Consider the following 21,228-nt stretch of genomic DNA (forward strand, 5'->3'; position numbering starts at 1 on the left):
TATAGTTTCTTCTGCCCAAAAAGTATATTGTTTGTCTATTTCAGTTTTAAAAAAATGTGTGTATATGTACATTTTAAAACACATTCAACCATACCACAATAATAATGAAAACTGTGATAATTTTGGTCAAGAATAACCTTGATATGAAATGTTTACATCGTTAAATCCCTATTATACAGTATACACTAATCCCACATAGGTAAATGGGCAAAAAAAGTCTAGATTTATTCAGGTGTTTCCAAAATACCGTATTTCCTTGAATTGCCGCAGGACATATAGTATGCGCCTGCCTTGAATTACTGCCAGGGTCGAACTCGCTTCCCAAAATAATTAGCACATGCTTAGTATTACCGCCTGGTCAAACTTGTGACGTCACGAGTGACACTTCCCCTGTCATCCTTTTCAAAATGGAGGATGCTGATTTCAATACCGGTAATTTGAAATCGCATAAAAGGAAGAAAATTAAGAGCTATTGAGTAGGATATAAGGTCCAAGCTTACATCACACTCAAATTTTTACTGCATACCTTTGGTAAGTGCCGGAGTGAGAAGAGGTTTTAAAATAATTAGCGCATGCTTACTTTTACCGCATGCCTTTGGTAAGCGCAGGAGTGAGAAGAGGTTTTAAATGAATTAGCGCCCCGAAATACGGTAATTAATTATCTCAGTGTCATTAAATTATACATGGCAAATGCAAAAAACAGTAATAGTAATAGTAAATGTTTTTTTTTGTTTGTTTTTTTTTTAACAATTACTGGCAATTCAAATGAGTGACTCAGTATTGAAAAACAGCAAGTGCATGTATCTTTTATTGTAGGCTCTTTGGAGACACTACATTCAGAGTTAAATATAAACTAGATAACACCGCAGAATAATGGCATCATTTTGTATCGCTCTGTGATTTTACATCAATTGAAAATGATTCCCCAGGAGCAGCAACACTTGAATTTCACTACTTTTTCAATTTAACAAGACATATTTGTGCCTCAATTTTACTTGGTATCGGATCGGAAAGAAAACCAATGTTGTTGTATTTCACTGGTTTGAAACAACTGTTTTTGTTTCCTGGTGCAGGCCCAGTAATATTGACATAGCCCAGTGGTTTTTAACCTGGGTTCGATCGAACCCTAGGGGTTTGGTGAGTCGGCCTCAGGGGTTCAGCGGAGCCTCGGCCATCGTGTAAATAAAAAATTCTCCCTATCGACGTATTATGGATACCCCCAAAACAATGTTCCCTCTAATTTTCCATATGCGTAAGCAAAGGTAAAAACTCCTTGAGTATTCAGTGGAGCACATGTGAGCGACGTCAGACGTGCACATGCACTGTGGCCACACCAGCAACACACCTGTCCCAGACCTGACTAAATAACAAGTGAAATGTAATCAAATGACAGCAGTAATTTCCATGAGGTGGGGTTCCTGCCTTGGAAATAATTTGTACCCCTTTCAGATATTGCATTTAGTTGCCACTAAAACATTCACATGTTGCACAATGAGATGTAAACATAGGATCATGGGTACATTCCTGTAACTTTCTGTTTGTAATATAGATCTTTAGTAGTATTTCTTTAATATAATCACATCATTTCATGATTAATATTAATATTAAGATTAAATTGAGAAAAAAAATAATATTTTTTTTCACTAAAGAGGGGTTCGGTGAATGCGTATATGAAACTGGTGGGGTTCGGTACCTCCAACAAAGTTAAGAACCACTGACATAGCCACGCCATTAGTGTATAGTTTTTAACATTGCATACAATTTCCTACTGCATTCAAACGACACGTCGTGAGGCAGAGTGCAGGTCTAATATAAGGGAGGCAATTAACGGGGAAAGAAGAGTGGATCGTGACATCGACAGGCGGATCGGTGCGGCGTCTTCAGTAATGCGGACGTTGTATCGATCCGTTGTGGTGAAGAAGGAGCTGAGCCGGAAGGCAAAGCTCTCAATTTACCGGTCGATCTACGTTCCCATCCTCACCTATGGTCATGAGCTTTGGGTCATGACCGAAAGGATAAGATCACGGGTACAAGCGGCCGAAATGAGTTTCCTCCGCCGGGTGGCGGGGCTCTCCCTTAGAGATAGGGTGAGAAGCTCTGCCATCCGGGAGGAGCTCAACGTAAAGCCGCTGCTCCTCCACATCGAGAGGAGCCAGATGAAGTGGTTCGGGCATCTGGTCAGGATGCCACCCGAACGCCTCCCTAGGGATGTGTTTAGGGCACGTCCAGCTGGTAGGAGGCCACGGGGAAGACCCAGGACACGTTGGGAAGACTATGTCTCCCGGCTGGCCTGGGAACGCCTCGGGATCCCCCGGGAAGAGCTAGACGAAGTGGCTGGAGATAGGGAAGTCTGGGCTTCCCTGCTTAGGCTGCTGCCCCCGCGACCCGACCTCGGATAAGCGGAAGATGATGGATGGATGGATGGAAAAATTAGGTTAAATATAGGAAAGAGATCAAGAGTCAAGCAAATGAATCAAACGACACTTAACTGTCTCCATTGCCATAAAAAGAGAATGTGCCGAGCTAGCTTTTACTGCGGAGCAATTACCAGATAGATGGACTTCAGTTGTGTTATTTAAAGTCATTGACAGGCGGTCAGTGGGGTCAACGAGGTCTGTTTATAGACCGGATGTGCACAAGGAGGTGCTAACTGGAGGCTATCTGCAGCTTAATGCAGATACTGTGATAGCTAACGACACTCACAGCCTTCGTATATGTCGGTGGGGATGTGGACAGCCGTGGTGTTGTACGACACCAGCCGCTTGAAGTCTGGATCCACGTGGAAGTCCTCAGGGACATAGCGGTTCTTCTTCTCCGTCTGGTTGAGCTACACAAAGAAGGTGAGTTGGTAAACATGTTCACACATGCATTGACACTCTTGTTAGATCCTTTTACTGAAAATTACTGTTGTTGATAGCTAAAAGAAATGCTAATTGACTTCACAGTTTGTTACAATATGAATGCATTATAGTGTCTTTTCTGGGAAAGCTTTCTTCAGACTCAGGTTGGCTAATATTGTCCAATAGGTAAGTGTTAGAGCACCACCTGCTGCTTTGGCATACACTTAACACCCTAGAAGGTTTTTTTTGTTTTTTTTTTTACATACCATATCTTTTATAGATGATTTCAGCTAAATTCTAACAATGGGTGAACATGAACATATATATTTAAAGCCAAATGCCAACAGCAGATTCAGAACGAACAGTCAGTTGTTGGGAGCTAAAAATGAATACATATTTGTGACAGTTTGACCAAAGAGGAAAATAACCATCCGGATTTTTATAGACGCAAAGTTCAAAAGTCAGCATCTGGGATGGTATTGATTGATTGATTGATTGATACTTTTATTAGTAGATTGCACAGTACAGTACATATTCCGTACAATTGACCACTAAATGGTAACACCCGAATAAGTTTTTCAACTTGTTTAAGTCGGGGTCCACGTTAATCAATTCATGCGTGTATTTGTGCCCAAGTCAAGTCAAGTCAATTTTATTTATAATGCACGTTTACAACAATTTTCTAATTGAACCAAAGTGCTTTACAGGTTAAAACAAACAAAGAACATAAACAATGAGTGAGCTGAACAAAATAGTGCAAAAAGCAATATGGTAAAAGGAGTTGAATAAAAAGTTAAAAAAATGTTTGCTGAATAAAAATCATAATAATAAAAGTGCGACAAATAGAAAAATAAAACTAAAGCGAAGGAGTAGGACTAGAAAATGGTGGCCTCGTGGGCAGACTAAGCTCAGGTCAAAGGCCAGCGAGTAAGGCATGGGTAATTTACACATCTGTGCTGAAAGGTACATACAGGTTATGGAGCAACATATGATGCCATGCAAGCAACGTTGTCATAGACGCCCATGCTTATTTTAGCAAGACAATGCCAAGCCATGTGTTACAACAGCGTGGCTTTATAGTAAGAGTGTGGGTACTAGACTGGCCTGCCTTTAGTCCAGACCTGTCTCCAAATGAAAATGTGTGGCGCAATATGAAGCCTACAATACCACAACAGAGACCCTGGACTGTTGAACAACTTAAGCTGTACATCAAGCAAGAATGGAAAAAAAATTGTCTCCTCAGTTCCCAAATGTTTACTGATTGTTGTTAAAACTTAAAACTCATCTGTATACTCTAGCCTTTAAATAGACCTCCTTTTTAGACCAGTTGATCTGCCGCTTCTTTTCTTTCTCCTATGTCCCCCCCTCCCTTGTGGAGGGGGTCCGGTCCGATGACCATGGATGAAGTACTGGCTGTCCAGAGTCGAGACCCAGGATGGACCGCTCGTCGGGACCCAGGATGGACCGCTCGCCTGTATCGGTTGGGGACGTCTCTACGCTGCTGATCCGCTTGAGATGGTTTCCTGTGGACGGGACTCTCGCTGCTGTCTTGGATCCGCTTGAACTGAACTCTCGCGGCTGCGTTGGAGCCACTATGGATTGAACTTTCACAGTATCATGTTGGACACGCTCGACATCCATTGCTTTCGGTCCCCTAGAGAGGGGGGGTTGCCCACATCTGAGGTCCTCTCCAAGGTTTCTCATAGTCAGCATTGTCACTGGCGTCCCACTGGATGTGAATTCTCTCTGCCCACTGGGTGTGAGTTTTCCTTGCCCTTTTGTGGGTTCTTCCGAGGATGTTGTAGTCGTAATGATTTGTGCAGTCCTTTGAGACATTTGTGATTTGGGGCTATATAAATAAACATTGATTGATTGATTGATTGAAAAGGAAAGGCCATGTAACACAGTGGTAAAATTGCCCCTGTGCCAACTTTTTTGCAATGTGTTGCTGCCATTAAATTAAAAGTTATTGATTAATTGCAAAAAAAATGTGTTTCTCAGTTTGAACATTAAATATATTGTCTTTGCAGTCCATTCAATTGCAAAGACAGTTGAAAAGGACTTGCAAATCATTGCATTCTGTTTTTATTTACAATTTACACAACATGCCAACTTGACTGGTTTTTGGTTATGTATATACATATGTACATGGTTTAAGTTAAATGCTAACATTTAGGCCAATGGAAAAATATTTAAAACTAAAATTGGGTTGTTGGGAGCTAAAAACAAAAAAACCTTAATTTAGTTTGTAGCTTGTCTTTATATGTCAAATTTACTTATTTATGGCGAGTTTTCCAGTAAATTTCTTTCTTCAGACTTTTGATTGGTCTGTGCAGTAAACATACAGTGCCCCCTTGTGCATAGAGTCAACACCCCCAGGAATGTGTTTCATGTGTACAAATAGTCATAATAACACCAAACAAGGCATACGAACATAGTAAACAAACGATAAACATGCATACTTACATCATCTTTGGCATTGTAGTATGTCATTTTATCAGCCTGCAAAGAAAGACATTGACACAGTCTTTAAATGCTTTTGCTTTTTTTTTTTCATCTTGAGACAAACAAAACAAAATATGAATTACACACTACAGCCCAGGCCCTGAGGGGGAGTAAAGAATAGATATCACATTAGAGCGGATAAATGACACGCAGCCAATAATATCCTTTCTCAGACAATCCAAGATGGAGGCTGGGTAATTAACTTTTAATGGAAAATGCATCATGATGAGCCTTTCTGAGCATTAATACACTGAAGTGATCTTAGCTTCTCACCTCACTGTTGTCCTGCCATTCATGCTCCATTTGGAAGAGTTCCGCATCTGTTGCCAGCCTCTAGGATAAAACAGATGAGTTACTATGAATATACTGCATACATCGTACTGTAAACTGTAAATTAGGACTCTCTGTGTGCTAAAATTAGATGTATTGTACCCTCTCCAATAGCAAGTCCTAATGACTTGGTTAATGGGTTTATAATAGGCCTGGCGTTTAATCTTTATATGAATATACTGTACACATCGTACTGTAAACTGTAAATTAGGACTCTAGGTGTGCTAAAATTAGATGTATTGTACCCTCTCCAATAGCAAGTCCTAATGACTTGGTTAATGGGTTTATAATAGGCCTGGCGTTTAATCTTTATATGAATATACTGTACACATCGTACTGTAAACTGTAAATTAGGACTCTAGGTGTGCTAAAATTAGATGTATTGTACCCTCTCCAATAGCAAGTCCTAATGACTTGGTTAATGGGTTTATAATAGGCCTGGCGTTTAATCTTTATATGAATATACTGTACACATCGTACTGTAAACTGTAAATTAGGACTCTAGGTGTGCTAAAATTAGATGTATTGTACCCTCTCCAATAGCAAGTCCTAATGACTTGGTTAATGGGTTTATAATAGGCCTGGCGTTTAATCTTTATATGAATATACTGTACACATCGTACTGTAAACTGTAAATTAGGACTCTAGGTGTGCTAAAATTAGATGTATTGTACCCTCTCCAATAGCAAGTCCTAATGACTTGGTTAATGGGTTTATAATAGGCCTGGCGTTTAATCTTTATATGAATATACTGTACACATCGTACTGTAAACTGTAAATTAGGACTCTAGGTGTGCTAAAATTAGATGTATTGTACCCTCTCCAATAGCAAGTCCTAATGACTTGGTTAATGGGTTTATAATAGGCCTGGCGTTTAATCTGTACCTGGTCCACAAAGGCACCGTACTGTTAATTTCCCCTGAGTGCTGTCAAAACCCACTCCCTTCCTGGTGACTTAAACGCCACACATGACTTGTGGATCCTAAGGAGGAAGAATAATGTTTAAAAATAGGCAAAAAATTAACGAAAATAAAGGGGAGACAATGAACTATTCAATCAGTCGTAGTGTGAAATGAAAAAAGACATGGTCAAAGATCCCAGAGTGAGTCGGCGGACCCCAAACACGAAACCCTGCAGCGCTTTTCATGTCTTTCCTCACTCATTAGGCCATTTATAACAACAAAATGGAGAATTATTCCACTGGTGATGACAAAGACATGGTGCACAATGGAGAGTATCCTCCTATCTAAAAGTTGCATAATTCATCTGCGTTAAGTCGGTCACCCGCCCGGGTCTCATCGCCGCACACGTCCCTTCCCGTCAAGTCAACAACTTGTGCCTCTTGGCTCAGCTCAGCCCGATGCTTTGATTGTGCTAAAAAAACTATGTGACTTTTCCAAATACAAGCATCACTAAGACAGGAGAGGAAAGAAGAAAACATGGACGCCATCACCGATTATGGTGTAATGTACTTATGTGTCAACTTTTGACCCCTTAAACATGCCTGAAGCCTCTTGTCAAAAACAGGAGGGCTGCATCCAGGAAAACTGATTACTTTTTTACAATTCACATTTGATATATGTATTTAATAATATATGTCCATACATTTGAATACAATATTTAATAAACAGCTGCGATTAGGTGGAGACTTGTCCAGGGTGTACGCCGCCTTCCGCCCGATTGTAGCTGAGCTAGTCACCAGCGTCCCCCGCGACCCCAAAGGGAATAAGCGGTAGAAATGGATGGATCGATGGATATAAAAAACAGTTCAATATTATGAACATGAATATTTTATTATAGAATATAATATGTTGATTGTGTATTTGATATTGATAACGTGTATCAATATAAAAACTATAAAAATGTCTTCAGTGAAATCTTAGAAATACACTATCTAAACATTTGCATTGACTTAGTATTTATTTATATGTATACTATTTTATTAAAATAAAATCCATTTTTTAACTTAAAACTATTTTTAAATTCCTAAAAGTCACCCTTAGAAATGTAATAACCCTTTAATAATAACCCTTTAATACACTTTAAATAAATATTTGACAAATATATGATGATGGAATAGAATAAAACTAGCATTGTGTTCAAGATGAGATATGATAAATATTACATTCAACTTAAAACATATTGAACACTATATATTTGAGGAGATTAACAAAATATTTCATATTTAATTTTAACTTCCGTATTCAACCAGTTTTTAAATGCGCCCTATATTTCAATAGAATAACAAATCGAATTTAAAAAAAACCTTTAATAGCTAAACTAACAATGTAGTCAAGATGATAGCATATTGATGAATTGCATTGAAATGTGACCTTCAACCTAATGAAGACATATATATTGAAATCAATTTAATAAATTATTAAATAAATAATTCTAACCAAATATTTATGCATTTAATTAAATAAAAAAATAAACAAATCCTGAAAATGTTTTAATTTGATAGCTAAACTATCTTGATGTATTTCATATAATTATATTATATTGATGTTTATAATTAAATGCATAAATAGACCAAAATACTTATAAATATATATATTATTATTTAATATATATATATAAATTTAATTATTTCATAAATAACCAAAAGTGTAATGTGAAATGCTTGTAATATTTCAATAGGATAAAACGTGTAACACAAATAATAACATGTTTAATAATCCATGTAACAAAATATTTATTCAATTTCCTGATAGACAAAAAAAAAAACACTATCAAAAGAGTCTCTTGAAGAACAGATCAGGCTAAGATCATTCACCTTAAAACTCTCCCAAGGTTGCCATACATGTAAACAGACACCCCATCTACTCTCTCTACTTCCAAACAGCTACCACCTGCTGAGCGATGTTGTCAGGGGACCAAAACACAAGCATCTGCTGTTGATGACTGGCAACATGTTCCCTGCATCGATTCTGTAGTGGGATCTTGGGATTCGAGCGCACTTACTCACATAGTAACCATCACTAGTATTCACCATTGATACCAATATACACAACATTAGCACTCATGTACGATACACTAGCATGCAAACATGCAGCCCTCGTGTGTGAGCGCAGCCTGTGATTAAGGCATCAACGGCAGCGTCTAATGACTCACAGTTTCAGTTTAATAACGCAGCCTTGCAAGAGAGAGCTCAGTGATCCTCTGTAATTACGCGCCACTACACAACACTGAAAACGCTTTGAGGGTTGTTAGTCAAGTCATCCTAATGAACATGAAAGTGTGGCGCGGAAACTTCAACAGCCAAGATGAGAGGGACGAAGTCTGTTTAAGTTGTTGCTTGGCAACCGGGGCGTCATGGTAACCCAGAGATGAAGAGGCGTTCCAGCAATAGAAGCAACAGGAGAGGCCGAAGCCTTTTTTGGGGTCGTGTACCAGCTTGCTAATGCAATGCCAGACCTTAAAATAACCCTGATTGTCACTCAAAGAGCCCGATCTTCAGCTGTCTGATCTCCTTTGTCTGGGTGGGGTCGAGTTTCCTCTGTCTGGGCACTCCTGGAAAGTGGCCATGTCCTTTGGAAATGTCCCGACGTGCTTGGAAGAACCCTCTCCTTAGCAACTAGACATACTCCACTGGGGGGTGTTAACCACAGCACCATCAAAGTGTTCTGGATAAGAGGAGACGTTTAATAATGAATGAGGACAGAGTCAAAAGAGTCAAAAAGTGGCCTCGATATCTGTGTCCACGTCCGCAGAGATGCTCAGGTCAAGGGGATGGAACTAAATGGCCCAATGGTGTCAAAGTGTTTGTCCATGATTTAAAAAAATAAGGTAACAGGACTCCGGCTTCCTCCCACCTCCAAAGACATGTACCTGGAGGTAGGTTGATTGGCAACACTAAATGGGCCCTAGTGTGTGAATGTTATCTGTCTGTGTAGGCCCTGCGATGAGGTGGAAACTTGTCCAGAGTGTACCCCGCCTTCCGCCCGAAAGCACCTGAGATAGGCTCCAGCACCCCCCGTGACCCCAAAAGAGACAAGCTGTAGGAAATGGATGGACGGATGGAATGCGATAGCTAGCAAGGCATCGAAAGGCTTCATAGGTTCTTCATAGGTTTAGGTTTACAGAGGACAAATTTGTAAACAAAAAATAAGAACAGGCTCTGTGGAGACATGGAAGGTGTAAGTTTTATAATTGTGTGTGCTGCTAACTAGGATTAAGAGTGTTTTACAAATCAAATCAACTTTATTTATACATCACATTTAAAATTCACCACAGGGGTAGCCAAAGTGCTGTACAATGGGCAGGTTAAAAACGAGCAAAAACAACACAACACAAACAGAACATGATAAAAAATAAATAAATAAAATAAAATAAATAAAACATAAAAACAGATTCACAGCAAGTGTAAAATGGGGCGCCATTGCTGGATGGATATCACGCCGTGTTAAAAGCCAAGGAATACATGTATGTTTTTAAGAGAGATTTAAAAACAGGAAGAGAGGAGGCTTGTCTAACACTCAGAGGTAGGTCGTTCCAGAGCTTGGGAGCAGCAGCGGCGAAAACTCTGTCACCTCTAAGCTTCAGCCTTGTGTCAGGGACCGTCAGTAGCAGCTGATCGGCTGATCTTAGGGATCGGGTGGGGCAGTTAGGCTGAAGGAGGTCGGAGAGATATGTTGGCGCGAGGTTGTTTAGACATTGAAAAACAAATAGGAGGAGTTTAAAACTGATTCGGTAACGCACAGGGAGCCAGTGAAGGGACACTAATATAGGGGTGATGTGCTCACGTCTGCGGGTCTGTGTTAGCAGACGAGCAGCAGAGTTCTGCACGAGCTGCAGGCGGGCGAGGGAGGCCTGGCTAATGCTTACATACATGGCATTGCAGTAGTCTAAACGATTCGAGATAAAGGCGTGGAATAATTTCTCGAGATCATGTCCTGATAGAAGCGGTTTCACTTTCGCTATTTGGCGTAATTGATAAAAGCTTTTTTGAACGACGCTGCTGATTGGTTTTTCGAATTTAAAATCTGAGTCGAAATTTACCCCCAGGTTTGTGACACAGTCGCTGAGGTAAGGGTTCAGAATGCCGAGGTCAACGTTGGGGGAGGGAGAGCGACTTGGACCGAACAACATAACTTCAATCAATCAATCAATCAATGTTTACTTATATAGCCCTAAATCACTAGTGTCTCAAAGGGCTGCACAAACCACCACGACATCCTCGGTAGGCCCACATAAGGGCAAGGAAAACTCACACCCAGTGGGACATCGGTGACAATAATGACCCAGTGGGACGTCGGTGACAATGATGACTATGAGAACCTTAGAGAGGAGGAAAGCAATGGATGTTGAGCGGGTCTAACATGATACTGTGAAAGTTCAATCCACAATGGATCCAACACAGTCGCGAGAGTCCAGTCCAAAGCGGATCCAACACAGCAGCGAGAGTCCCGTTCACAGCGGAGCCAGCAGGAAACCATCCCAAGCGGAGGCGGATCAGCAGCGCAGAGATGTCCCCACCCGATACACAGGCAAGACAAAACTTCTGTTTTGTCTTCATTTAGGCTCAGGAAGTTAACTGAAAGCCAGGCTTTGATGTCGTGCAGGCAGTCAATGAGACGTTGAACAGTGTTTTTTTTACAATGATAACTGCTTACTACAAATTTTGACATTCAAAATGATAACTGCTAACTACATTAGTTAGCAATCACTATGATAACTACTAGAGATGCGCGGTTTGCGGTCTGACCCGCGGAGTCCACGGGTAAACCGCGGGTCGGGCGGTTGACAAGACGAAAAAAAGATTTTAATTAGATTCGGGCGGGTGGCGGTTGAGCCAACAGGAGACATTTGATATACATGGTTCTGGGATCGGTATCCTTTGCCATTTAAAGAGCCATTTAAGACCCGTGTCATAAAGCGAAGAAGACAATAGGAGACGCTATTACTCTCTTGATTGACTGTCGGCAGTCACCCAAATAATAATTATTAGGGCGTGTTATGAAGCCATTAGCTTTGTCGCCTTCTACAACATGTACGATCTGCTTTTCAGTCCAGCATCATGTTGTGTGTGACTGCCGCGGCATCACGCACACGACTGCAAGGCATACTGGGTGACACAGAGTACACTAATGGTTGTGATATAAACAATTTTAACACTCTTAGTAATACGCGCCACACTTTGAAGCCACACCAATTAAGAACGACAAACACATTTCGGGAGAACATCCTCACAGTAACACAACATAAACGCAACACAACAAATACCCATAATCCTTTGTATTCATGACACTTCCTGACTATTTTATACACCCCAAACCCCCCCACCCCCCTTCTCCCCGTGCGTTGGTAAGGTGGGCGGGGGTGTAAAATATATTCAGGAAGTGTCATGAATACAAAGGATTATGGGTTTTAGTTGTGTTGCGTTTATGTTGTGTTACTGTGAGGATGTTCTCCCGAAATGTGTTTGTCAATCTTGTATTGTGTGGCTTTACAGCGTGGCGCATATTAGTAAGTGTTAAAGTTGTTTATATCACAACCCTCAGTGTAGGGACGGCGTGGCGCAGTGGGCGAGTGGCTGTGCGCAACCCGAGGGTCCCTGGTTCAAATCCCACCTAGTACCAACCTCGTCACGTCCGTTGTGTCCTGAGCAAGACACTTCACCCTTGCTCCTGATGGGTGCTGGTTGGCGCCTTGCATGGCAGCTCCCTCCATCAGTGTGTGAATGTGTGTGTGAATGGGTAAATGTGGAAGTAGTGTCAAAGCGCTTTGAGTATCTTGAAGGTAGAAAAGCGCTATACAAGTACAACCCATTTATTTATTTATTTATTTATTTATTTACTCTGTATCACCCAGTATGCCTTTCAATCTTGTACGTGTAATTGCGGAAGCTGCACACAACATGTTGCCGGACCAACAATCGGTTCGTACATGTTGTTGAAGGTGTCTAAGGCGATGGCTTCACAGCACGCCCATATTCTTGTAATCAGGATGTACGCTATTGGATAGTCGCGGGAACGTTAGCGGCTCCAATTGTCATCATTACTCTGTGAAACAGGTTTAAATAGCTCTGAGAGTGGTAAAGGCGGCCGACCTTTGTTATATGTCAGCGGGCGGTTGGCGGGCGGGTACGGTCCTGATAAAATGTTGGTTCGGGTGTACGGCGGGTGGATGACGACTTTGGTGAAGCGGATGATATAATTGCCTATCCGCGCATCTCTAATAACTACTAAGGAGAAATGTTAGCCTTCCCCACGAGAACTGCTAACGAGATTAGTTAGAATTCACTACAAGAACTGCAAATGAGATCGTTGGTATTTACTCTTACAACTACTGAGGAGAAATGTTAGCAATCACCATGAAAACTAAATCTATCCATTTTCTTCCACTTATCTGAGGTTTGGGTAAGGGAGGTACCAGTCTAAGTAGGTATGCCCAGATATTCTACCTTGTCTCCAGCCACGTTTTCCAGCTTCACCAAGGAGACAGCGATGCGTTCTTAGGCCAGCTGCAAGGTATCATTCCTCCAATGTGGAGGAATGATACCTTGCCTTGGTACCTTGCAGAGTACCAACCTAAAGGAGGTACCATGGTTCCTCATTTATGCTGGATATGCCTGGAATCCCCAATTGCCACCTTGACTGATTCCTCTCAACGTAAAGGAGCAGCGGTTCAAATCAGAGTTCCTCTTGGATGACCATGCTCATCACCCTAACTCACGAGAAACTGCCAACTAGAAATGTTAGTGTTCACCATAAGAACCGCCAACGAAAACATTTAAATACTTGGCTAGGTAGATGGGTGAATAATCACAAGGTAATCATAGAAACAGGCTAATGGGCTATAAGTTAATGTCCAGACAAGTCAAGTCCAGGCTACTGACCTTCAGGGCCTTGGAGCGATTTTGCAGCAACCTCTCAATGTTCCCGGCTGCTGTGGCCACCAGCTGCCGGGCGTCATTGGACTCCACGCTGAAGTGTTTTTGGTGGTCCTGATAGATCTGAAAAGGAAAGCAAAAAAGCCAAAGGTCAGGAGAACCAGATAATGAAGCTGCCAAAGAATGACGTTTTTATGTTTGTTTGTTAGCTAGCTATGGTAGCTGAATTACCACTACTTAATTTTAATGTGAATTTGAAGTAACGGTTAGCATTATTTGATTTATATAATTATGATTATCTCTGCCAAAAACTAATTATGGCAAGAGATGTTTTCATCGATGTGCGGTGGCTTGGTTAGCAGGATTGCGCAAAAACTTTTTTACAAAACTTCATGGAGAGGGGATACATGTGTTGAGTAAAAACAAATGCAAATTTGGTGGAAATCTGAATTGAAACGGGCAAGTAAAGAGCGCCAAAAGTAGCCTGCAGCCAGTAAACCTCGGAAAGCTTCTGTTTGATGTTTGATGGAGTCAAGCGATCAAAGCATCATGTCATCTTACGTAATAATAATAATGATAATAACAAAAGAAAAAGACATGTACTGTGCAATATGTGGAATAACAAATGCCAAACAGCCAATTATTCTGCAGCCTGGAGGTCTTTTTCTTCAATGTCCAACATTCAAGTGAACATTGTATTGGTTCTCCTCCGAGCATTGCTTTTGTACAGGAGAAATACTAAAGGGCAGCTCTATTGATATTCCTGGAATATACTAGTACATGTCTCTGCTCTGGCTGGACTCACTGAGGTGTGTTTGTTAATTTACGACAATTTAGTGCAGTTTTTAGCGACAGTCTCAACATTTTAAAATTAGTAGCTGTAATAACGGAGACGGAGAGGCTTCGCGGTGTCTTGACTGGGTGAGCAGGTGTCGGAAACCTCAGTCACCTTGGATGTATCCTCGCTCATCCATTCGGACTGGACACTGGCCGAGAGTGGAGTCGGCTGTCTTGGTTGCTTTGTTGGGTCTGCTTCTGTCTCTGACCATGCTCCCTCCTCCCCAGCAGACGATGGCGTGGAACACCGCAGAGGCCACCACAGTGGATATGTTTCTTTTACTTTTTATTCATAGCTGTATGTAGAAGTGTCTGGTTTTATGTGCTGCTTTAATGTCTTTAATGTCCTCTGTGTTCTTTGATGTTTGATGTTTCCCTCTTACACACATGGAAGAGGGATGTGTACCATGGTTATGAGTTGTTTTTTAATTTTTTTTATCTATTTATTTATTTTTTTCCCCTTGGCCTCAGTCTGCACCTCCTCTCCAGGGCCCAGGCAAAGACCGATTTTTTTAATTTTATTTTAATCTTCTATTTTTTTCTCCCCCCCTTTTGTTTACCTTTATCTCATCTTTTTTGTAAGGGGCGCTGGAAGCCGGCAGACCCGTCAGCGATCCTGTTCTGTCTCCCTGTAATGTTTGTCTAAACTTGAATGGGATTGTGCTGAAAATTTTAATTTTCCTGAAGGAACTCTCCTGACGGAATAAATAAAGTACTATCTAATCTAATCTAATCTAATCTAATCTAAAGACGCTATGATGTTTTTTAGGGCTGCAAACGACCTTCAGGAATGTGCTCCAGGCACTTGTGTAGTGTTGTGTTGTATTACCAATCTTCTAAATAATGTCTTCGGTCTTGAATATGTTTGTTCATAGTTTTTGACAGTAAAACCTGCTAAAACCTAAATATCAACAGAATTTAATCCAGATTTAGCAGAAAAAACTTACATTTAACTTCAAACCTCATTGCATTTTTGGTGCTTAAGTGCAGTTTTGGCTACCCTTTGTTAACTTTAAAAAAAGAAAAAAAAATTGGACAGTTGATCTGCCGTTTCTTTTCTTTTTCTCCTCTGCCCCACCGGAAGGGGCCCGGTCCGTTGGCCATGGATGAGGGGCTGGCTGTCCTGAGTCGGGACCCAGGATGGACCGCTCGTCCAGAGCCAGGACCCAGGATGGACCGCTCGCCTGTGTATCAGCTGGGGACATCTCTGCGCTGCTGATCCGCCTCCACTTGGGGAGGTTTCCTGCTGGCTCCACTGTGGACGGGACTCTCTCTGCTGTGTTGGATCCATTTTGGACTGGACTCTCACGGTTGTGTTGGATCCACTATGGATTGAACTTTCACAGTCTCATGTTAGACCCGCTCGACATCCATTGCTTTCGGTTCCCCTAGAGGGGGTAGGTTGCCCACATATGCGGTCCTCTCCAAGGTTTCTCATAGTCATCATTGTCACCGACGTCCCAGTGGGTGTGAGTTTTCCTTGCCCTTATGTGGGCTCTACCGAGGATGTCATTGTGGTTTGTGTGGTGGTTTGTGCAGCCCTTTGAGACACTTGTGATTTAGAGCTACATAAATAATCATTGATTGATTGATTGATACTTCAGCAATGACAATAAATTCCATTCCATTACTTTCTTGACTCATTGAGATAGACTGCGATCCATCATTAAGGACCGCTAACTAGAAATTTTAGCATTCACCATAAAAACTTCGAACTGAAAATGGTAGCATTCACAATGAAAACCAAACGTACGGATCAGGCCCGCGAACAGGTTTTATCCGTTTGCTAGGACCCTATTGTATTTCTAAGGTTTTATTATTATTGGACCGCTTCTTTGAGCTGTAATTTGACCCCCTTAACATGCTTCAAAACTCACCAAATTTTACACACACATCAGGACTGGCGAAAATTGCCATCTAATTAAAAAAACAAACCCCAAAACTCAAAATTGCGCTCTAGCCCCCCCTAGGAAAAAACACAGACAAAACTGCATGTAACTTCCGTTAGGAATGTCGTAGAGACATGAAACAAAAGTATACAAATTAACCTGAAATTTTTGAATGAAAGAAACAGCTCTTCTACATGTGTCTAATGGATGTTGCAATAGCAATTATTTGTGTCTCTGATGATGGTACGTATGTACAAAATAAACCACATGATGTTAGTACAACAATCGAGGAAAATGATCAAACTACATACATGGCATACTGTAATTTGATTTTGATATTTTTTTATCTTGATTGATTAAATATTAACGCCATTGAGTTGACTGATGAACATTATCACATCATTCATTCAGAAAATATAAATAACGACAAGTAAAGATTGAATACTTCTAACCGCAACATGTAAGTGTAAAAAAACAACATTATGATTTGTACATTTTCAGAATGTGCTTCTTCTATTTTTAAAAACAGCAAACAATCTAAAGGTGTCATTATTTTTAAGTTATCGTGCAGAGATTTTGGTATAAACTCAACTCGTCGTGTTTGGAGGAAGAAGAATACTGAGTTGCATCCCAAGAACACCTTGCCTACTGTGAAGCATGGGGGTGGAAACATCATGCTTTGGGGCTGTTTTTCTGCTAAGGTTACAGGACGATTGATCCGTATTAAGGAAAGAATGAACGGGGCCATGTATCGTGAGATTTTGAGCCAAAACCTTCTTCCATCAGTGAGAGCTTTGAATGGTTGACCAAATACTTATTTTCCACCATAATTTACAAATAAATTCTTTAAAATTCCTACAATATAATTCCTGGAGGTGACTTGTCCAGGGTGTACCCCGCCTTCCGCCCGATTGTAGCTGAGATAGGCGCCAGCGCCCCCTGCGACCCCAAAAGAGAATAAGCGGTAGAAAATGGATGGACGGATGGATAATTCCAGGATTTTTTTTCACTTTCTGTCTCTCACAGTTGATGTGTACCTATGATGAAAATTACAGACCTCTGTCATCATTTTAAGTGGGAGAACTTGCACAATCGGTGGCTGACTAAATACTTTTTTGCCCCAGCATAATACAGTCATCACACAAGTTAATCATCAGAGTATATACATTGAATTATTTCCAATCAATATTAACTAACTAGTCAACTTATAATGTTTGTCAGAAAATTAAAATGAAAAAAATTTGGAAAAATGGCATTTAACATTGTGCGGTAATTTTCTTTCAAAGAGTTCCAGATCTTTACGCAAGTCTAACTAACAATGTCTCTAAAAAGCATAAAATCCATGGAATTTTATGATGACTTCAGCAAAATGATTTGGCAAGAAGCAAAAGGAAGCATGTTATTATTATCTCTTGGACTAAGTTTTGTCTTTTCGAGCGTGTTAGCATTTTCGCTAATGAGCAGCTCCTATTTAAACAGAAAGATTCAAGTAAGGTCATTCAAAGACATACAGCTTCCAAACTCACCTTAATGAGACTATGGACGCCGCTCGCCTTGTCCGTTAGCGTGATCAAGTCCTTTTCCATCTGGTCCACCCATTCTTTTATCCTGAGGACACAAACATTCGATGAGTTCATTAGCAATATAGGACGTTGATCTTTCAATGACGACATTCATGCATTGATGTATGCAATGATAATGTTTAGCCAGGAGTGAAAAGGCCGCACGAGCTGTGCGTTAAAGGCAAGAGCTATTCATAGAAGAACGTATGAGTGTCACACCCTGAGGGGTGGTGGACAAATGTATTCTACTCAAGAGAAATAGGACAGAGCGAGACAACACTTGACAGAACCCATGTGCAAAAGTAAAGGTTTACATTGTGTTGTCACACCAACAGCAGACTTGCTAACATCGCTAAACAAGCAAGGCGAATGCTTTGAGTGCATGTCAACAAAAGTAATAAGGTCAATAACACTGTTATGAGTAATATTTTGTCTTTTTACTAATGCTTAATATGTTTAATATTCAGTGTCAATTGAAAAGCTTAGCAATTAAAGTTAAAGTACCACTGATAGTCTCACACACACACACACACACACACTAGTTGTGGTGAAATTACCCTCTGCATTGGACCCATCCCCTTGTTCCACCCCCTGGGAGGTGAGGGGAGCAGTGAGCAGCAGCGGTGGCCGCGCTCGGGAATCATTTTGGTTATTTAACCCCCAATTCCATCCCTTGATGCTGAGTGCCAAGCAGGGAGGTAATCTAACTACTCAGTGGCCTAATGGTTAGCGTGTTCCCCCCTGAGATCGGTAGGTTGGGAGTTCAAACCCTGGCCGAGTCATACCAAAGACTATAAAAAAATGGGACCCATTGCCTCCCAGCTTGGCACTCAGCCTCAAGGATTGGAATTGGGGGTTAAACCACCATAAATGATTCCCGGGCGCGGCACCGCTGCTGCCCACTGCTCCCCTCACTTGCCAGGGGGTGATCAAGAGGATGGGTCAAATGCAGAGGACAAATTTCACCACACCTAGTGTGTGTGTGACAATCATTGGTACTTTAACTTTTACCACAAAACCACTGAGCAGGTTTAGACTTAGACAAACTTTAATGATCCACAAGGGAAATTGTTCAAATTCCATCGCTGCTGCTCACTGCTCACCTCACCTCCCAGGGGGTGGAACAAGGGGATGGGTCCAATGCAGAGGGTAGTTTCACCACACCCAGTGTCCATGTGACTATCAGTGGTACTTTAATTGCTAAGCTTTTCAATTGACACTTAATATTAAACATATTAAGCATTAGTAAAAGAACAAAATATTAATTATAACATTTTTATTGACCTTATTACTTTTGTTGACATACACATGTATGACAACAGCTAACTAGGGATGTTGGCATTGATTAAAATTATTTTTAAATAGTTTCCATGGCAGTTAGCCAATAATTATGTGCGGGTTTAGCACAAGAAATGCTCACTAGAAATGTTGGCATTCACGAAAATACATTTTAACTGGAAATGTTAGCGTTTACAATGAAAACTGCTAACTAAATATGTTAGCATTTATTATGAAAAATATTACCTCCAAATGTTAGCGTTGACCATGAAAACTGCTAACTAGATTGCATTTATTATCAGAAATTTTAATTAGAAATGTTAGCTGGCAGTTACCCAACAATTATGTGAGCATTTAGCACAAGAATTGAATGCTGCAGGTTACCATTTATTAGGAGAAATTTTTAACTAAATATGTTAGCACTTAACATAATAACTGCTAACTGCAAATGTTAGCATTCACCATGAAATAGTTGTGTTGTATTAGCATTTAGCACGAGAACTGGTAACTACAAATATTAGTATTCCTTAGAATTCATTTAAAATAGTTGGAAGTTCTTATTGGAGCTAGCAAAGAATTGTGTTAGCATAGTACCATCATTTCTTCTGTACACTTCTGTTAAAATGTAATAATCACTTATTCTTCTGTTGTTTGGATGTTTTACATTAATTTTGGATGACACATCAAATTTAGGGATCAATCCGATACCAAGTAGTTACGGGATCAAACATTGGTCATATTCAAAGTCCTCATGTTTCCAGGGACATATTTCCTGAGTTTGTAAACATGATCTGAATTTTAAAAAAAGGAAAAAAGATTTTGTAGCGATAAAAAAATAAAATAGCGATGTAATCATAGTAGTATCGACTAGATACGCTACTGTACTTGGTATCATTACAGTAGATTTCAGGTGTTGATACACCCATGGCATTTGTTTACATGCAGGCTCGCTCTCTTTTTTTAGTGGTGACGCCAATGAGCTCTTATTTTCTCCTACGGTGTGTAGTGAAGCATGTTCAGTTAATACCCGTCCTGCAGGGATGATACTTGTAAGAAACTGACTTTGTCACCGTGGAGGCAAGGATTAGTGATTTAGTAGTAACTAAAACACTATATAAAACACTATATTCTGCGGGTGGATGTTCTAACTAGCTAGCTAGCAGCGAACATCTTAAAGCACCTCTTCCTGAGGCCGTTTCACTGATTAGCTTCACCTTTATCATCATTTTTTGGGGCAAAATGCATCCATTCTCACTTTTCTGTCTACACAATGTGTCGGTTTGAAAGTACTCAGTGAGTGTGCGCTGCCAAACATGCTCCTCTGCTCTTAAAACCAGCAATGTCATGTTTATTTACATATATATACATATACATATACATACACATACACACATACACACATACATACATATATACATATACACATACATACATCCATACACATGTATATATACACATACATACATCCATACACAATATATATACATATATATAAATATATATATATATATATATATATATATATATATATCAATCAATCAATCAATCAATGTTTACTTATATAGCCCTAAATCACTAGTGTCTCAAAGGGCTGCACAAACCACTACGACATCCTCCCACATAAGGGCAAGGAAAACTCACACCCAGTGGGACGTCGGTGACAATGATGACTATGAGAACATGATACTGTGATACTGATGATACTGATGACTATGAGAACATATGAGAACATGATACTGTGAAAGATCAATCCATAATGGATCCAACACAGTCGCGAGAGTCCAGTCCAAAGCGGATCCAACAAAGCAGCGAGAGTCCCGTTCACAGCGGAGCCAGCAGGAAACCATCCCAAGCGGAGGCTGATCAGCAGCGCAGAGATGTCCCCAGCCGATACACAGGCGAGCAGTACATGGCCACCGGATCGGACCGGACTCCCTCCACAAAGGAGAGTGGGACATAGAAGAAAAAGAAAAGAAACGGCAGATCAACTGGTCTAAAAAGGGAGTCTATTTAAAGGCTAGAGTATACAAATGAGTTTTAAGGTGAGACTTAAATGCTTCTACTGAGGTGGCATCTCGAACTGTTACCAGGAGGGCATTCCAGAGTACTGGAGCCCGAAATGAAAAAGCTCTACAGCCCGCAGACTTTTTTTG

General features: G+C 40.6%; 1 protein-coding gene across 4 annotated transcripts in view; it reads right to left on the reverse strand.

Annotated features, from left to right (window-relative positions):
- cacna2d1a (calcium channel, voltage-dependent, alpha 2/delta subunit 1a) overlaps window positions 1-21,228 on the reverse strand; it is a 217,053-nt gene that overhangs the window by 151,555 nt on the left and 44,270 nt on the right. For all 4 annotated transcript variants that reach the window (XM_061912205.1, XM_061912203.1, XM_061912201.1 and 1 more), the window contains exons 2-6: window positions 17,762-17,843; window positions 13,516-13,632; window positions 5,619-5,678; window positions 5,307-5,342; window positions 2,704-2,827 (exon numbers count right to left, since the gene is read on the reverse strand). In XM_061912205.1, coding sequence (XP_061768189.1) covers window positions 2,704-2,827; window positions 5,307-5,342; window positions 5,619-5,678; window positions 13,516-13,632; window positions 17,762-17,843 — 419 coding nt within the window. The remainder of the gene's footprint in view (window positions 1-2,703; window positions 2,828-5,306; window positions 5,343-5,618; window positions 5,679-13,515; window positions 13,633-17,761; window positions 17,844-21,228) is intronic.

Source organism: Nerophis ophidion, linkage group LG10, assembly GCF_033978795.1.
Source record: "Nerophis ophidion isolate RoL-2023_Sa linkage group LG10, RoL_Noph_v1.0, whole genome shotgun sequence".
NCBI classification, from domain to species: domain Eukaryota; kingdom Metazoa; phylum Chordata; class Actinopteri; order Syngnathiformes; family Syngnathidae; genus Nerophis; species Nerophis ophidion.